General features: G+C 35.2%; 2 protein-coding genes across 3 annotated transcripts in view; one reads left to right on the top strand and one right to left on the bottom strand.

Moving 5' to 3' along the window:
• The window catches only part of ITGB3BP (integrin subunit beta 3 binding protein), a 51,057-nt gene extending 39,028 nt beyond the window's left edge, over positions 1-12,029 (bottom strand). For both annotated transcript variants that reach the window (XM_037498466.1, XM_054690879.1), the window contains exons 1-2: positions 11,892-12,029; positions 1,314-1,356 (exon numbers count right to left, since the gene is read on the bottom strand). In XM_037498466.1, the coding sequence (XP_037354363.1) occupies positions 1,314-1,356; positions 11,892-11,896 (48 nt within the window). In that variant the 5' untranslated portion in view covers positions 11,897-12,029. The remainder of the gene's footprint in view (positions 1-1,313; positions 1,357-11,891) is intronic.
• Positions 12,030-12,111: 82 nt separating this feature from the next.
• EFCAB7 (EF-hand calcium binding domain 7) overlaps positions 12,112-20,383 on the top strand; it is a 30,519-nt gene continuing 22,247 nt past the window's right edge. The window contains exons 1-5 of the mRNA XM_037498465.2: positions 12,112-12,400; positions 14,410-14,597; positions 18,217-18,428; positions 19,145-19,231; positions 19,795-19,990. Coding sequence (XP_037354362.1) covers positions 14,411-14,597; positions 18,217-18,428; positions 19,145-19,231; positions 19,795-19,990 — 682 coding nt within the window. The 5' untranslated portion in view covers positions 12,112-12,400; position 14,410. The remainder of the gene's footprint in view (positions 12,401-14,409; positions 14,598-18,216; positions 18,429-19,144; positions 19,232-19,794; positions 19,991-20,383) is intronic.

Raw genomic sequence — 20,383 nt, 5'->3', positions numbered from 1 at the left:
AAAAAATCAGAAATGGGTCAGGCAATAGAAATGTTGAAGACCGAGACAGGATGCGAGGAGCCTATTTTGAACAGGTAATAACCATGGGATACCAAGATAAATTAGCTGATTTAAAGGTACAGAATTGGGCCAAATATAACAATGTATTTTTCTAATACAGGATATTAGCTGCGGCAATGGCTAACTTGACACGGACACTAATCTTGGAGAAAAAAAGGACAGAAAGCTTGCCATGATGACATGAAGCGGATGAACTCCTAAATGGCCAATTGTTTCCATTCAAATAATGTTACCATCTCCCAAAGAACAGTTTGGGGACAGGAAAGAGCAGTATTTCATTTCAAGCTGGACTACTCCTCTACCAAAACACCATTCTGACCAAAGAAACAGATGCAGAATTACAGTCACAGCTGCATTCTATACAGAACAAGTTGGATAATGGTACTCTAAATTGTTAATTGCAGTGCTAATGATTTTTTTTAGTGCCATTGCAGTATTTTGCCACCTTTGTTTAAATTTTTTTAAAAAGCATCTAAGAAGTTTTAAAAATGGTAAATTGCTTAATACCAGTGAGTCTTCAAAAGAGAAATTTCATATAAAATCCATTTCTTGTAATGGCATTCAATATGGGATTTCATTAGCCCATTTATTGACTAGCTATTTGTGTTAATTTACTTTCTCACCAATTTACCTGCATTTAAGATTGCTGAGGCCATAAGTATTTCAGTATTAGTGTTTGCATCAAGATCCATAGTTGATATGAAAAGATAATAAACTAACATATGTCATCATATGCTGACATTGGGAATGTGCTATCACTAGATTTACAAAAAATAATAGCAACAGTACAATTATATTTTTATTGTGACAACCATGGTGAAATTAATAACAGTGTTAGTATTTTATTGCTTAATCATGCCAGCATAGCTAAAGGAGGTAATTAAATTTTTGATATAAAAATGCTGTTAATGTTTTTATTTCAATTTAGATTATAGAATACAAATTGCCATTGTCCCTTATTGTTTCTTGTACATTTAAGTGGCAAGGTATTTTTTTTCTACAGTGAACTAATTTTTACTAAATTATTTAATTACAATAACTAAATTATTTCCTCTTAAGTAAAAACTTAAAGCTGGCCAGGAACTTTGACATATTAGATTTACAAAAACTATTTTATATGCAGAAAATGGTATACCAAATACCTTTATGTCACAATGTTTTTTATAATTTTTACATTTATTAAGATAAATAAGTAGTTTTAAAAATGAAAACAATCTTACTATGAAATTACAAATGCATAAACAAATACTTACATTTTCTTCTAACATGCCATCCAATTTCAGTGATCTTCTAATACTGTAAACAAAACATTTAAAGAAAACTTTAGATTTGATATATTTAAGTAGCCAAATATTTAATAATATATAATGAAAGATTTAAAGTTATTTCCATCAACTAAAGTAAAATACCATCTCTTTAAGAAAGCTATTTTCATAACTTTTTTAAAATGGTATATTTCAAGGTAGAATGATAATTAAATGTTTAAATGGATCTTTTTTATATGTGTGGGTATACATACAAATATATATACATATACATGTACATCATACAATTCAATCATTAAAACCATATTATAAAGAATCTTAATAAAAACCACTATATTTGTGTTTTTAAAATATCACAAATGAAAAATTACATGTAAGAGCAAAATAATTTATACAACTTCAATAGTGATGTTGAAAGAGTATTATTTGCAGAAATAGTGTTAAAGGTATGAGCAAGGTAAAAAAGAAGTTCTGCATATTCTAGCTTTAAACATGATTCAGAGCTACCAGACTATCACTTAACTGAGGAACAGATGCTCTATGTCTTTATAAGTCCCCAATCCATAAGAAACTATTTTTTGTCTCCTTCACTAAACTGATTCAGGAACATGCCAGTCTCTCTTTGTGCAAAATCTGTTCTGCTAAACTAGATGCCCAGCTGTTGGTGACAATGCTTAGAAAGGAAAGCTGAATATTTATAATACTTTATTTCGTACAGCTGTCTTCTAAAGAGCAGTCATCAACATTTTATTGAGTGCAGACTAAATGCTCAAAGGAGAGAAAGGTCAATATAAATTAAAACCAGCTTTTTCAGTGACAAATGCAGTATTAAAAGTACTTGCTTGATCCCTGATAAATAGAAATTAAGTTATTTAAGAATATTAGAGGATCTGAGCTTCAAAAATGATTATGAAGGATGTATTATAGAAATCAAAAAGTATTCATAGATCCTAGAAAATGACTACTCATAACTGAATAGTGACTTTAACAAGTAACAGAAAAAAATAGAAGTGAGGGCCTCCCCGGTGGCGCAGCGGTTGAGCGCTGGGTTGCGAAGCTGCGCGCGGCCTCTGCGGCGCCGGTTCGATCCCCGGCTGCTCACCGGCCACCAGAGGAGGGTCCCACATGGCGCGCAGACCTCTCCTGCCGCCCGCTGCTCCCCTCAGCAGTGTAAATTCTCTCACCCTCCGCGCTTCTGACTGTACCCAGTGCATGTATAAACAAAAAAACAAACAAACAAACAAAACCAGCAAACAAATAAAGCATGCCTCTATAAAAAAAAAAAAAAAATAGAAGTGATACACAATTTACAAAAATTATTGAGCAGCAAATAATAAATGCATAAATTTATCTAAAAAGGGTCACTGAATTTTTATACATCTACATTAGCCTATCATAGAACATTATTTCTTGAGATTATATTGGTTTTAAGAATTACTTATCTTTTAGAAGTCCACTTGAAATCAATTTAATATAAATTCTCAATGAAGCAAAAGGAAAGTAGACGCATGAACAAATAAAAATGGTAGATAAGAAAAACTCCGTATTTAGCTTTTGAAATAATTAAAAAAAAATGCATGCATGCATGCATTTATTGAAGTAACACATATTATATGCTTCAGATTTAATATCTTTATACACTATAACATACTTCACCACCGAAAGTCTGGTTTCCATTCATCACCATACTATTGGCCCTTTTTACCCATTTTATTCTCCCTCCCCCTGGTAATAACCATCCATATGTTCTATAAATCTGTTTTTTTTTTTGTTGTGTTTGTTTGTTTAACATTCCACATGAGTGAAATTGTACAGTATTTTTATTTCTCCATCCAATGTAATTTACTTAGCATAATACCCTCAAGGTTGATCCAGGTTGTCACAAACAGCAAGATTTCATCTTTTTTATGACTGGGTAATATTCCATTTTAATATGTGTATACATACACACATATATACAGAGAGATATATCACATCTTCTTTTATGCATTCTATTTGTTAATGGACACTTAGGTTGCTGCCATATCTGTACTATTACAAACAATACTGCAATGAAAGGGGTGATAAATATCTGCAAATTAGTGTCTATATTTTTTTCTGATTAATACCTAAAAGTAGAATAACTGGATCACATGGTATTTTTATTTTTAATTTTTTGGGCAATCATCATACTGTTTTCCAGAAGTTGTACTTAATTACATTGCCACCAAGAATGTACAAAGATTCCTTTTTCAAAAATGTATTTCTATTTAATTTTAGAATATGTATCACTGTATTCAGGTGTGTGAGATGTTTTGTATTTTATAAAACTCAAAATGTAGAAATATAAAACTAGAGGTACACAATGAGCACTTTTACTCTTTGTTTTTATTTATTTTATTTTATTTTTTAAAATATTTATTTATTTATTTATACAAGCACTGGGTACAGTCAGAAGCGCGGGAGGGCGAGAGAATTCACCAGAGCCAGAGGGGAGAGTAGAGTAGGCAGAAAGACCGAAGTACACTGCTGAGGGGAGCAGTGGGTGGCAGGAGAGGTCTGCATGCCATGTGGGACCCTCACCCGGCGGCCGGGGATTGAACCGGCGCTGCAGAGGCTGCGGGCAGCTTCGCAACCCAGCGCTCAACAGCTGCGCCACCGGAGAGGCCCTACTCTTTGTTTTCAAATGTCAAGAGGCAGTACTACAAAAGGAAATAAACCCTACCCTGACAGAAACTGTTTAAAATATTGTGCTTTATTATTGATAGCTAATTTTAAAGTAACTAATGTTTAGATTTATAAGACTTCCAGTTTAGGTCCTAGAATGATCTAGTATTTATAATAATCATCAAAGTTTTAATGACAAGACTAAGAGAAATTTAAGAAATCACTAGTTCATTCAATGGGGAAGAATTAGTGTGACCTGCCCACACACTGCCCAGAGGAGAGAAACTTAGGTCTTAGGTTCTTTAATAATAATCTTGGTTGAATTGAGGACAGGGTTAAAGATGAGATAAACAAGCCTACCAAAGGAATTTATGAACATTGCATTAAAACTGGGCCTCCGTCAAAATATCATTTGTCAAATTAAGGACTTACTATAGGTAGATAAAAATCTACCCCCTTTTTTAAACTCACTTTTACCCTTAAACCACTGTAATACAAATATGAGATGTTGTTAAGCAGATTAGTATGATGCTAATAGGAACAGAGAAGAAGAGATGAATGAGACACATACAATAATAAAAACAGACAAAATTTGATTAGAGATATGAAATAAATATTTTCTTAAATTATTTACTCATTTGCTACCAGTATTAGCAATTAAAACAGATATATTTCTTTTTTTTTTTTATAGAGGCATGTTTTATTTATTTGTTTGTTTGTTTGTTTTGTTTATACAAGCACTGGGTACAGTCAGAAGCGCGGGAGGGTGAGAGAATTCACCAGAGCCAGAGCGGGGAGCAGAGCAGGCAGAAGGACTGAAGTACACTGCTGAGGGGAGCAGCGGGCGGCAGGAGAGGTCTGCGCGCCATGTGGGACCCTCCTTCGGTGGCCGGGGAGCAGCTGGGGATCGAACCGGCACCACAGAGGCTGCGGGCAGCTTCGCAACCCAGCGCTCAACCGCTGCGCCACCGGGGAGGCCCAAAACAGATATATTTCTGACAGTTCTGTAACGTTTTAAGATGCTCTTGATTACCATATTGTTTTTAAAATTTGGCACCGAAAACAGACAAAGAACTCAAATAGACATTTCTCAAAGAAGTATCACAAATGATCAATAACACTCAACATCACTTATATTAGGGAAATGCAAATCAAAATATGAGAATTTCACACCCATTAGGTCAGCCACTGTCCTATAAACAGAAAAACAAGTATTAGCTAGGAGGTGGAGAAACTGGAATTCTTGTGCACTGCTGGTAGGACTATAAAATAGTACAGCTGCTGTGGAAAAGTTCGTTGGCCTAAAAAAAAAAATCAAACAATTATTATATAATATAGCAATTCCATTGGGCCTCCCCTGGTGGCGCAGCGGTTGAGCGTTGGGCTGCGAGGCTGCCCACAGCCTCTGCAGCGCCGGTTCGTTCCCCCGCTGCTGGCAAGGGTCCCACAAAAAAAAAAAAAATCTCTCTCTATAAAGAGTATATATATAGATATATATATATATAGCAATTCCATTTCTGTGTTTATACCTAAAAGAAGTGAAAGTTGGAACATGAAAAGACAGATAGTGTTATACCCTGTGCTCACAGCAGCATTATTCCCAATGGTCTAAAGGTGAAAGCAATGCAAGTGTCTATCAACAGATGAGTTGGTAGACAAAATATAACATACACATACAGTGCAATACTATAAAGTCTTAAAAGGAAACAAACATGTTGCAAAATGAATGAATCTTGAAGACATTATGAAATAATGACAGTTACAGGAAAGACAAATACTGTAAAACTCCGCTCAAATGAAGTACTTAAAGTGGTCAAATTGATAAAGACAGAAGATAGAATGGTGGTTGCTTGGGGCTGAGAGGAGGGGACAACAGGGAGTTATAACTTAATGTGCTTAAAAATTCAGTTTTGCAAAAAGAAAAAAAGTTCTGGTCATGGATGACGGTGATAGTTGCATAACAAGATGGGTGTACTTAATGTCACAGAACTGTACACTTTCAAATGGCTAAAACAAACTTCTATTATGTATTTTTTACCACAATTTAAAAATATTTATTTATTTGTTCATTTATTTATTTATTTATTTTCTAAATCGGCACCTACCTATGGTAGCCTATCTCCTGTGGGTTTCCTTATAACCTTTACAGGTTACTTCTTACCTCCAACTTAATCCAAATTTTTATTTATGCCCATAATTTAAATATTCTATCTTTTAAGTTTACTTGGTTGTAAGTTCACTCGGATCAAAAAATTCTGGTTGTGGTGCCTCCCTCATGGTGCAAGGGGTTAAGCACCATGCTATGAAGCAATCCGCAGCCTCTGCAGCACAAGTTCAATCCCACATGGCACAGCAGACCTCTCCTGTCTCACCCACTGCTCCCCTCAGCAGTATATTTCAGCCAGTCTGCCTGCTCTGTTCCCCACTCTGTCTCTGATGAATCTTCTCACCTCCCCTCGCCCGCCACAGCTCTGGCCTGTACCCCAGCTCTTGTATGCATAAATAAATAAATCTTAAAAAAAAATTCTGGTTGTTACCAGAATTACTGTGGGGAATTTTATTTTATTTTTAAAAGATTTATTTATTTACGCATACAAGAACTGGGGTACAGGCCAGACGTGTGGGGGGAGGAGGGGATTCACCTGAGACAGAACGGGGAGCAGAACAGGCCAATCTACTGAAATACACTGCTGAGAGTAGCAGCGGGTGGGATAGGAGAGGTCTTCTGCACCTCTGGCTGGGGATAATGGGACCAATGCTGCCATAGCTCCCTGGCCAGGGATCAAACTTGTGTGCTGCAATGGCTGCAGATAGTTTCACAGGTTGTGTCTTAACCCTTGGCACCACGAGGGGGGTCCAGGAATTTTAAAAAGATAAAAAACATTTGACATGTAATTTTATATCAGTGGGAATAGAAAGTAACTGTAGAACTAGCTATTATCACTAAGACTATCCTTTCCTATTTTATTTAACTTTCCACATTATAGTATACTAAGTAGGTATACTGATTCAAGAAAACAGACAAGTAGATGAGTTTCATTACAGATTATTAATAGCAGTGACACTATTATAATAGCTATTCTAGAGAAAATGAGCTACTTTATTCCTAATTAAGAACATGAAACACTTCAAAATTTATTATTAATTAAAAAAAACATAATGGTGATTAAAAAAAACTCACAGAATTACATGCTCTCAGGTTTTCTGATACAATTTAACATAAATTGGATTAAACATAATTTTATATAATTTTAAATAGCAAAGCTGAGGGTAAGAGTATACATCTTTTGCTATTTATGTCTTTTTTAAGTGTTATTTTTATTTATTTATGCATACAAGAACCGGGGTGTAGGCCAGAGGTGTGGGGTGGTGGGGAGAGGATTCATCAGAGACAGAGTGGGGAGCAGAACAGGCAGAGCTAATGAAATATACTGATGAGGGAAGCAGCAGGGAGACAGAAGTCTGCTGCATCAAGTGAGTTAGCTACCTGGCTAGGGATCCAACTCAGGCTGTGGTGGCTAGTGATAGCTTGATAGTACTGAGACTTTAACCCTTGTGCCACCAGGGAGGCCCAACGCCATTTACTGAGATTGTCCTTTTCATATTTTATGATCTTGGTTCCATATATGCATGATTTTATTTCTGGCTCTCTATTTTGTTCCATTGGCCTATATGTCCATTTTTATGGACATAAAATACTCTTTTGATTACTATAACTTTGTAATATAACTCAAAATTGGGAAGCAAGATGCTTTCATTTTGTTCTTCCTCAAAATTGCTTTGGTTACTGGGCCTCCCCTGGTGGCGTAGGCAGTTGAGCACAGCGCTGTGAAGCTGTCCATAGCCTCTGCAGCACCAGTTCAATTCCGGCCGGCCGGCGAGGGTCGCACATGGTGCAGCAGAACTCTCCTGTCATGCCCACTGCTCCCCTCAGCAGTATATTTCGTCAGTCTGCCTGTTCTGTTCCCCACTCTGTCTCTGGTGAATCCTCTCACCCTCCCATGCATCTGACCTGTACCCCAGTTCTTGTATAAATAAATAAATAAATAAATTGCTATGGTTGCTTAGGGTTTTTATGGTTGTATACAAACTTTTGAATTGTTTGTATTATTTCTGTAAAAAAATACCATTGCATTTTGATAGGGATTGCATCGAATGTATAAATTACTTTGAGTAGTATGACTATTTTAATTTATATTTATTTAAAACACTGATATTTAATATTCTTCTACTCTATGAGAACAGAATAGCTTTCCATTTGTGTCTTCAATTTTTTCAGAAATGTCTTACAGTTTTCAGTGTACAGGTCTTTCATTTCCTTGGTTAAATTTATACTTTTTTTTAATATTTACAGTTGCAAATGAGATTACTTTCTTATTTTTTTTCCTGATAGTTCACTGATGTAGAAATCCAGCTGATTTTTTATTAAATATTTATTTATGCATACAAGAGCTGGGTACAGGCCAGAGGTGTGGAAGGTGAGAGGATTCACCAGAGACAGAGTGGGGAGCAGAATAGGCAGATTGACCAAAAGTACACTGCTGAGGGGAGCAGCAAGCGAGTCAGATTTCTACATACTGATTAAAATTGGGAAATTTATCATTTATACAAAATTATCAATAGTCCATATTTAGATCTTATCACTTGCTCCATTATGTTTTTTATAGCCAATTTATCCACCAGTCTAGGATTCAATTCTGAATCACACACTGCATTTAGCTGTACCATCTCTTTAGACTACCTAAATCTAGAACAATTCCTCAACCTCTCTTTTTCTTGACCTTGAGATTTCTCAGGAGTGTAGACCAGATATTTTTGTAGAATATTCCTCAAATTAAGTATTTGATATTTTATGTTATGTAGCCCAAGGTTTAGTCTACTACATGCAACATATATATCAGGCTAATTCTCCTTTCACCTGTGCTTACTACATAGTGTTCTGGCTTCAGCTCACTTTTCTGTTTCACCCCTTGAGATTGAATTTCATACAAGTGCATTAGTGCAATAAAAATATGATTCATTCACAATCTAGTTGCTTTCAATGATGGAGACTTAGAGATTCTGGTCTGTGATATCAGCAGGGTCCCTCATATCATTATAACAAGGTTGTATTATACTTTACTTTCTTCTGTCTTTACTTTTTCAGTAAAGGACTGTATTTAAAATTCAAATTATTCATACTTATATTAAATTCTAAAAACAATTTTCTTTTAAAATGCATGGTTATGGGCCTCCCTCCCTGGTGATGCAGGGTTAAAGTCCCAGCACTATCAAGCTATCACCAACCACTGTGGCATGAATTCCATCCCCAGCCAGGGAGCTAACCCACCTGGTGCAGCAGACCTCTCCTGTCTTGCCAGCTGCTTCCCTCAGCAGTGTATTTCAGTAGATCTGCCTGTTCTGCTCCCCACTCTGTCTCTCAGGAATCATCTCACCCTCCTGTACCTCTGGCCTACACCCTGGCTCTTGTATGCATAAATTAATTAAATAAATCTTTAAAAAAATACATGGTGCTTTTCAGTACAAGAATTTACAGAACTTTGAACAGCTACTGTGATTCAAAGGATGTTTATTAAATGGTTGGCTTTTACATCACCTGACATGTCAGTTCACACCGTGTTTCTTTATAATCAGTCCACAGAGTAAAAATCATTGTATTTGGCATTACCTCCAGCATGACTACAAACTCAGATAGGTTCAATAAAACTGCTTCTGAGCTTATATGCTTACATTCATTTTCCTTTATCAAGTAAAAGAAAGCGTATTTCAATGTTCTTTCAGAAAACCCTTAGATGTTTATGAATATATACTCAGAATGGACTCCACAGAAATACTGTTACAAATAATTTTCCTCAACACTAATACTGTTCCAAACTTAGTTCAGTCCATAAGAACAGAAAAAAATTATCTCTCAGAGGTTCGTCCTTGACTAAATTAGAATGACTAAGTAGAAAGACTAAGTTCACACTAAGTAGAAAGACTAATCAAGTGGTGCTAGCTAGGAAGCTTTATAAAGAAAAAGATGTAAGAAAAAAAATCACTAGAATGTGATATGACTATAGCAAGAGCTATTATAAAGGTATGTTTGACTTTAGTTTATGCAAATATAAATATGATATGAAATTTGTCTAGCTAGGATGAAATACTTTCAAAGTGGCAACTAACCATTCATTACAGATATTTATTAAGTAACTATCTTGCTGAAAAGAACACTGAGTAACAATCTAATGGTCCTACAACCACTAAAGCAGCAAAACCAAGATTCAAATCCTGGTTTATTTTGCTCCAAAGTCTTCAAATATAAAAAAATAAATAAACTTTCAACTTAGAAAAAATGATGATGCCACTAATTTTGTAACATACATTGAGGAGGAGCAAGTTTGAAAGGGGAGGTAATTAACCTAATCAAACCAGAAGTCACATTTAGTTCCAAGATAGTATCTGTCTTACATGACCAAAGAGACTGCAGAGAAACTATATAGTTAACTGAGCACTTAATTCAAGATAGGTAACTTCTAAATCCTTTAAAAACATTTTAAGTAGTGTTGATGCACACCAAAAGATACACGTAAGATGAGCAAGTTATGAGAGGTATAATATGAAAATAAAAAAATGTAAGCTTACTACAAAGTTTAAGTACTAAATCATTTTTAATGTAGGTACATACCCCTATCTGCTTCTCTAGTCTCTGCTTTCCCTACATTGTGACCATTAAACCGAATTTTGTACTTATTATTTTTGTTTTTTTAATTAATCTTATCACATACATACATACTTACTCCTAAGTAATAAGTTTGTTTTTGTTTGTTCTTAAACTTTAGAAAGTTATTATACTATATTCAGTCTTCCAGAAATTGGTTCATTCACCCATTATGGTTTGAAGATTCATCCATTCATTCTAGTGTCATTAAACACGGTTTCCTATTTATTTTAGATTCACTGAAGCCATGTGTATTTCCAAAATTACTCAACTACATTTTTCCCTGTCAAGGTTCAACGAAACTAGAAACAAGATAGCTTACACAATCCCATTTAGTATCTCAAATGCATAACCACAAGTCATCAACATGACTTAAACACTACTCCACCTTCATACAGCACAGTATCCAAATCGTAATTAAAGATTTAACAAAAGTAGGTTATTGTTCCTGTATATCTTTCCATTTTCATGCCAATTTCTATTTGATACAATTGTTTCTCCCACTAGGTTACTCTGCATTTTGCTCAAACCTGAACGGGGCAATGTTAGTGTAGACATACACGGGATGGGGTACCTAAGCCAGCTTGGAAAAAGGGAAAGCCAGAAATTTTCACGTATTAGATACTATTCCCGCCCCCGCCAAGTTCTTTACTGAGTTTTTTTGTTTGTTTGTTTGTTTTTAAATAGGGCAGCAATAAGTAGGAAGCTTGAAGCTCACAGTTGGTTAAGACTTGCCTAATGGTTGGATAGTTCTTTCCTTAATTGTCTGTTTCCTTGTTTCAGAGCTGGAATTCAGGTCTCTTGAGACCTAGTCCTTGAGTTCTTCCATTTTTATATGAACTGACCACATTAATGTGGACACTAGAGGACTTTATCAAATTATACGTCGTGTTTCAATCTACTCTGTCCCATCCTCGGTAAAATTAGCCATGTTTTGAAATTATGTCAAGCAATACATGGCTAATATATAGCCATAGCCTATGAAAGCAACTCTGCCAAAAGCCTGGGAGAATCAGAATTAAAGTGAGCATGGACTCCTGGAGGAGCACGGCTCTCAGAGGGGCACAGATGGGTGGAGGAGACCAAGCAACAGGAACTGTCAACTGAGGACACAAAATTCAGAAAAGCAGCAAAACGAAAATGGTTATCGGGTCATATGTAATCTCTTCTTTTTCACAGAGGGCCCAACAAGCAGCAATACGTGGGGAGGAGATACCTACGGCATTTCGACTGTCAGGAAAGCGGCACCGCCGTCGGATAAAAACGACTAAGCAACCTCCTCCGCGGTCAGAAATACTTGCGAGCGCAACGCTGAAGCCTGAAAAGCGCGGGAGGGCGGGCGCTCAAAACGGTGTCACATTCATCGAGGCCCGCCGGAAACACGCTGCCAGTCACTAGAGTTCCGAGTGTATGCAGGGGGCGGGAGTGCACTCCCCTAGGACCTCTGCCAGTCCCTGCCAGTTCAACCCTGGCCCCTCTCGCAGGATGCTAGTCGTAAACTGCCCTTCGATGAGGAGCAATAGAGCCATCTCTGTTGGCTCGGGGTGGACTGTGTCTAGATTCCTAGCCGGACAGTGTGGGACGTGCTCTGTATCTAGTTTCCGGTGGCGCGGAGGCGCAGTTGCCATGGCAATTGAAGACAGGCCGCGGTCTGTCCTGCGGCGGCGAGAGCATCGCGGAATCTGCCAAGAGGATCGGCTGCGCTTTCTCGTTTCTGAACTGAAATTAGGTAGCAAACAGCTTGCTGTCTCGGCCTCTTTGCTCCCTCGATCCGTCACTATTCGACTTTCTCTTCTCCCACCCCACCACGCCCCGCTTTAAAAAAAAAAAAACAAAACTTCTTTTTCATACTAACATTGTCTTTGGAAGTTCCTGAAATATACATATAAATACAGTTTTATGCCCAGAGGAATTCAAGAATAGAGAGAGGTGGTCCAAGATCAGCTGTGCACGTATTTCCCTGGGATGAAACGGTGACTGGCTGGCTCTGTTTTCGCTTGGCCCTTTGGAAGCCATAGGCGCTTGTTAACAGTTTATTTTTCTTGCTATTGTGTGGCTGGTTATTTATGGAGCCGTTTGCTGCAATGTTCTCTCTAGGCCCCTGTCTGGGTCTCGGGCTGGAGTTTTAAATGAAGGAGGTTTGTAAGCCTGAGGGGTGCAATTATATATTTATTTAAGCTTCAGTTTAGTCTCTCGTCATAGCAAGGGAAAGAATAGAATTCTGGAACATTTCTGCAGTGGGATTTCCCCGTGAGGGAGTCACTTCTTTTGGAAAGAGTATATGAGGACGATTCTTTAAAAAAAGAAAAAAACACCACATTTTAAAATTACTTCCTGCAAATTGAACTTTATTCTCCCTTTTCTTATTGGAACAGTTTTCGCGTTTGTGAGGAGATGCGTGCACGTATATGTGTTTAAAACTCTGATGCTTAATTATAGTGATACCAATTTGCAGTAACCAGACTGTGACACCACATCCCTATGGGGTCCTTCTAAATCTGGTGTAATATGAAAGTGTCAGGCAGGCGGTCTGTGTATTATAAATAGGGTACTTCATCCATGATAAGCGATTATTATCTTTCTTTCCCAAGTGTAAAAGACCTATATAATTCAAGAAGGTGCAAGTGATTTAGGCCTCCTGAGTAAGGATCCAATGAGTCCTGAAGGGGACCCTACCTGTGTCGTCTTATTGTTGAACTTGAAATATTCAATTTATTAGGTTGGAATGTATTCTTAGAAGTCAAAGCTGAGTAAAATAATGTTGGAAGCTGTTAGAGCACCAGCACAATTTAGTGCCTTGTATTAACTGTTGCATGAGAAGCCTTTGTTCACATTAATATAGAAGAAACTGTCATTGAAATTTACTGCCTTCTGCTACTTACTATCAGCTGGGTGACATCTCTGTCCCTCAATATCCTTATCTGTAAAACGGACAAAAAAATACCTGACCACTGTAGTAGGGATAAATCAAGTTACGTGATAGTTCTTTAAGCTCTTATGAGCAGAGGTGCTATATAAATCCAAAATATTAGTATTGGTAATGGAACACAGTAAAATCTCATCATAATACTATAAATGGGATTTTAAAATTCAGTCATTTAAAATGTGTGGCTGCATTATTGAGATGTTCGTGAAATTACCTGCTTGATCCTGCTGTGGAGGAGGGATGCCAATCATGGCATATCTCAATTCTCATCACTGTGAAGTTTTACTCTATCTGCAGTTTATTTACCACGTATTATGTGCCAGGCACTATTCTGTATGCTTCACACGTATTAATTTATTTCATTCTCATGACAACCCGGGGAAGAGTCTCAACTGACTGTTCTCTTATTTTGAGAAAATAGAAGTGTGATTTCCGTTGCTCTATGATTGTTCTTTATTAGTTATGTTGCATCTCTGTTTTGGCTTTGTCCTTTGGTGTTCTTTCTCTTTCTCTCCCTCTCCCTCCTCCCTTTTCTCTCTCTTCAACTTCTTCCTTCTTCCCTACCTTACTTGCTCACACATATATTACTTACTTTTACTTATATATTTATATATAAATCATATGTTATATCCATAAATCTATATCATCTATAAATGAATCAAGAGCCAAGGGCGAATTCTTGTTAACAGATGGTAGTACGTCTATATACATATTATGATATTTGTCTTTTTTCACACAAAAACTTTAATGTCCTGAATTTTCCTCTTATTTCAGCATCAGCTAAAACAAATTTTAAAATTATTTTCTTATAGAATGGCCATCAGTCCAGGAAGTGATACCGCTTTCTCCAATCAGAAATCAACACTTTCAGAGAGTACTCGGACAAAGAAATTTCCACTAACAGAAGAGGAGATATTTTATATGAATTGTAGAGCTGCCTACTTAACTGTTTTCAAAAGCAGTTTAGAAAACATTATTTCTAAAGATCAACTTTACTTAGGTAAATTTTTTATTCTAATTTAAGTATTTTGCCTTATTGATTGAAAGTTAATAGATCAGAAAAACTGCAATTAGAATTACTTTGCTGAATCATCCTAGTTTCTGAGAAACCCTGTGCAGTGGAACCACATTGCTATTGAACTATTTTATATAATAAAATGTACTAGGAGTGTCGAAACATTTGCAAATTATGCAAACTAAGTATTTTTAAGGTGTCTATCAATTACTTGTTTAGATATATATTTCTTTAATTCTCATTTTAATACCTTAAGATTTATAATAATAGCATTGAAACACTTTTAGCATCTGTATCACTAGTTTGAATTTGAACTATACTGAGGAAAATGTAAAGGAGATGTAAAAATGGGTTGAATGATTATAAAAAAGAGAATTGTTAGGAAATTAGTGAAATTTTTAGAGAGAAAAGAGTTCTAGGGCTTATTTTATTTTATTTTATTTTTGAAGGGTGGTGAGGTTGGTCTTTTTCCTTTTTCTTTTGCTTCTCTCCTTTACCATGTTTTAAATTTTTCTTGTCACAAAATGCCCCAAATCAGTAGTTTGGACCTTGCCAGTTACATGAAATGACTTTGGTCTTTATATTTTAGAGATCTTTAGTCTTGATAAAGTGGTAAACAACAGTACCAAAGAATATTGAATACTCATGTCCATGACACCAAGCCTGATAACTTCAGGAGTACAAAAACTGAGTTATTTTGCCTACTTTAGAAACAGTTACCTTAAATTTTAAAATGTGTTATTTTGCAACAATGTCTTGGATTTGTGTGCAGTAAGATCCCTATTTGAGGAAATTAAATTTGGGGAATGTGACAATTGAAAAGATTAAGACTTGTTTTTAATTAAGAACTGTAATTTTAGTTTTTATTTATTCTTTTGGAAAATAGGCCAATATCACAAATCTACTAAATTCAAAAGTTTAATTTACCTTCCATCTTTTTTTTTTTTAAAGATTTATTTATTTATTTATTTATACAAGCACTGGGTACAGTCAGAAGTGCAGGAGGGTGAAAGAATTCACCAGAGCCAGAGCGGGGAACAGAACAGGCAGAGTGACGAAATACACTGCTGAGCGGAGCAGAAGGCGGGGCAGGAGAGGTCTGTCGTGCCATGTGGGACCCTCGCCGGAGGCCGGGGATCAACCCGCGCTGCAGAGGCTGCGGGCAGCTTTGCAGCCTGGTGCTCAACCGCTCCGCCAGCAGGGGAGGCCCCTGCCTTCCATCTTTATGGCATTTAGTTTGTGAATCAGTGAATATGTATTACTAAGGTGCTATCAGTCTTATGGAATATCTGGGAAGATAAATGCAGTATTTATCTTTTCAGTGACATATATACCTTTGGTTTTTATGGTGGAATACTTTGGTAACTGTAATGATTGATTTAATATAATCTAGATTTAAAGAAAAGTATTGTGAAGCAGTGATGTCTTTCTTTTTACTATGTCTTTGATCTATATCCTTCTGACACTCAAGCACATAACATGTGCTTTGACATTCCCTTTCAAGGTTAGATAGAGTATTACTGATACTAAAACTTTTAGAGTTCCTTTCCCCACCCTCCATCCCCAACTGACATGTGTTATATACTAATATCAAAGGTTAACATAAACACTGGCAAAAGGTTGGTATATTGGTATCAGATTTTTTTAAACACTTGTAGTTAATAATGTTTTTATTGTCATCAGACTTAATAGTGGGCTCCAACAAAATTTAAAACTAGACATTATAGTTAGGTTAGTAGTTAATGAATTATACCAAATTCTTAGCTACAGAATGTCCGCTTACCGAGTACTTATTTTGACATAGTTAATTTTTTCCTGAGAAAGTTGCTGTGTAATCAAAAGTATATTTTGAATGGCTGAATTGTCATTGTGGGTATCACACACCTGGTTTCCTAGAGCAGTACAGAAAAATACCATTTTCTTTCAGACTCTTGGTTCCAAAGCACAACTACATTTAAGTACTACTTGTATTCCTAGCTTTTAAAGGGTAGAGTTGGCTGAGGATGGCATCCTAAAATACATACTCTACAAATTTACACAAAAGCATTCAAGGTAAATGGAAGATAGCAGTTACTACAGCATTTTTTTTTCTTTTTTAGCTCTGAAAGTTACTTCTAGATAATCTTCTTGTTTTTGTTTCTGTGCCAAAGTTTATCTGTGTACCAAGCACTTGTGTAATCTGGAGAATTCTTCTTAGTCTATGTACTCATTATCAATCATAAATGCTAACATGGTTATTAACATGTTATTAATATATTATTAACCATAAATCATGGCCACAGATAGCCCTTTTATACTTTGGATGTAGAGTTCCAATTTAGATTATAAACTTCTTAGGTACCAAAAAGTTTATACCTCTGAAAAAAATCACCATGTATTATGCTTCTGCACAACAAATGCTCAATATAGTGTATTCACAAATGTCTGTGTTTAATACCCTGAACTGATTTCCTTGAGGACATTTCTTTGGTTTAATTGTTTTATATATATTAGTCCTTGTTACATTAAAACAGGTTATTTTTTAGTGTTGATTGACTAAGCATGGATCTTGTGAAATCTCACTTAAAATATCTGGAAATATCCAAAATAAGGCTTTATTATAGAAGTTGGTATTACAACTCAGAACAGTTATATCTTTTAAATCTGTTAAACCCTTCTATAGTACTTAGGAAATTTATCATTGGTTCATGTTAAATACTATTAAGTCTTAAAATAAAAAGTTTGCTTATTGCAAATAATTTGCAAATTATTGTTCAATAATACCAAATTATTTTGTTCAATTGTATAAAATATCTACAGTTGTTTATGTTTAAGAAAATTATATTTTAGTGTTACATGAGATATACAAATATACAGAGCCTTTCTCATTTTAATTCTTTGCCTTTCATACATAGGAAGGCATAGTTTTTCAAATAGGCATATCTTAAGAATAGCTAGTTATAGAAGGATTTTTATGTTTCATGGTTAAAAATGAAAAGTAACTTGGCCATTGCATCTCTATAATATTCTTCTCTCAAAGTATGTTGACATTATTGATATTTAGAAGGTCCATAACTGCAAGTAGATCATTTTTTGTACCTATAATTGACATTTGAAACATGATTAATGTCCTTGAAACTATAATGTATCATGATGAGCATTTTTAGTTACCATACATTGTTGATAGTAATATTCTTGTTACATTAAGATAATTGTTGTGCCATTAAATGGAGCAATTTATGCTTTTTTGTTGTTATTCTTATGTCCTTAACCTTTTTTTTCCCTCAAGGATCTCTTACTAAGTAAATTGGATGTTATCAGTTAATTAAACTATGTAGATTGAGAACCAAACTGTCAGAATAGGGAAAATCCATTTATTTTGGCATGATAAATCAGCATCTTACATATGTGTGTGTGTATATATATATATATATATATATATATTTGTGAATGTAAAACACATACTGATATCACTAGATTATGAACACCAAAGGTAATATGTTGGTATGTATATATGTTAATTTGGTTTTTAATATTATAATATATAATGATTTAAAGAAAAAATACAGTTAAATACCAATTCCAAATATTACTATAACAAGTAATACTTGTTTTTATCGGGCAGCACTTCAGCATGCAGGAAGAAATCCATCCCAAAAGACCATTAATAAATATTGGACTCCTCAAACTGCCAAACTGAATTTTGATGATTTTTGTATAATTTTAAGGAAGGAAAAACCTACTTCAAAAGCAGAACTGCTAAAATCATTTAAGCAATTAGATGTACATGATGATGGTTCTATTTTACACACTGATCTTTATAAACTTCTAACAAAGGTAAGATCTGTGAAACAATTTTCTAATTTGCTCATTTTGCAAAACAGCTAGGGATCTAGCTGGTGGCGCAGTGGTTGAGCGCTGGGCTGCAAGGCTGCCAGCAGCCTCTGCAGCACCGGTTCGTTCCCCGGCTGCCGGCGAGGGTCCCACAAAAAAAAAAAAAAAAAGGTATTTCATTATCAGGTGAAATGGATCAGATATATGTGGTGTACAAAGTACTTAAAGATCCTTCTAGATGGAAGATGCTTTGTAATAAAAAATAAAGTATAAAATTGAGCCCATATTATAATTCTCTTTTGCTCTTTTGCAGTTCTTTCCTGTCTGGAATCCTTTGTAAATCAATGATAGGTTCATATGGGATAAGTAAGAGAGAAACAATGCAGAAATGAGATTAGGAATTCATTTTATTTCTTAGTACATTGTGAGAAAGTATCATTACTTTAAATTCAATAGTAGCCATTACTAGATCTCCAATATACAATTGTTGAAGTTTAATAAACTGAAGTTCAGCACACTTTTATAAAATTTAATAAAATTGTGAAATTTTATATTATATTACAGTTTCATTCTTGCTTGTCATATACTCATTCTGAGATTTATAATGAAACCATATATTCAGACTTACTTATAGAAAGGATTAAAATGAACTTCCACTATCCCCATAAATGGCAAAGTATAATAGTCATGTTGCTTAAAATAAATCTTATTTTTTTCAGAGAGGTGAGAAGATGACTCGAGACGAAGTAAATGCCATAATAAATTTGGCTGATGTGAATGCGGATGGCAAATTTGACTATATCAAGGTACATAAGCTCATAGAAGTAAATTTTCTTACTGTGTAGAAAAAGTATTTTTTAAAGGGGCACATCTTTTTAATACTGGCAACATATACTTATATATTATAAACTGATTGTACTAGGAATTTAATCTCTCTACTTCCATAGCTGTAATCTAATGACTACATTAAAAATAGCATAACCAAGTTAAAACATGTGAGTGTTTAACACAGACACAAACATAGAGACTCCCCTTAGAAATGGGCCTTTTCTGGGGTAGAAGGATCATAAAAATTATTTAGAACAAACGCAAGTCTACACATGTCTTATAAAAAATAATAATAAATCACTTCTCTTTGTGCAGCATTTTATTTCACTCAGAGTATGACCCCTTCTGTGAATCATGGCTGCATTTCACTAGGTCACTTGAGGGTGGTCAATCTGATTCAAGAAAATAAAATGAGTAACCTAGTTCAATAGGAAATATATTCCATCTATCAGTCTATCCCTTGCCTACTAATGTGCATTTGCCTTCTCCCACATGTGTGACTGAATGCTTTACCCACTGGACTCCTTTTTTATTCCTGTAGTTTTGTAAATTATATATGACAACCAATGAGCAATGTCTCAAAACTACTTTAGAAAAGCTGGAGGTTGATAGTAAGCTGAAGCGTCAGCAGTTTGGGAGCCACATTGAAGGGTCCCCTGAACGGGAGTCATCACCAATATCAAAACCATCACCGAGAATCATAAGAAAAATTGATCAGGAAACATTCTCAAATAAAGGTATTTACTTTTGACAATAAACATTTCTTGATTCAGAATGGAGAGTCATATTCAAGTAAATTTTTCCTTCCATCTTAGCTTATCTTGATAAAACGAATGAGAATCTAACTTTTGTTAGCTGCAGTTTCTAGACTCTTTAAGTTATAAAAGTCTCTTGAAGTAAAATTTTATTATGGAACTTGACTTGGCTATGCTCATTATATTTTATTAAAAGTAAAATTTCTGCCTAAAAGGTGACATATTGCAATAAGGAATCTGATTAGTAGCCTATAAATTAGGGGCTGCTAAAGCCTAATTAATATAAAACTTCTGGCTTTATTTCAAAAGGAAGAACAAAGAGAACAAAATTAATACACAGACCTTTTATACTACACTTTGCTTAGAAACAAACTT

Source organism: Talpa occidentalis, unplaced genomic scaffold (genome assembly GCF_014898055.3).
Source record: "Talpa occidentalis isolate TD23 unplaced genomic scaffold, MPIMG_talOcc4v2.1 talOcc4.9, whole genome shotgun sequence".
Taxonomy (NCBI): Eukaryota; Metazoa; Chordata; class Mammalia; order Eulipotyphla; family Talpidae; genus Talpa; species Talpa occidentalis.
Note: the sequence above shows the minus strand (reverse complement) of the source record. Positions and strands in the feature narration are given on the sequence as shown.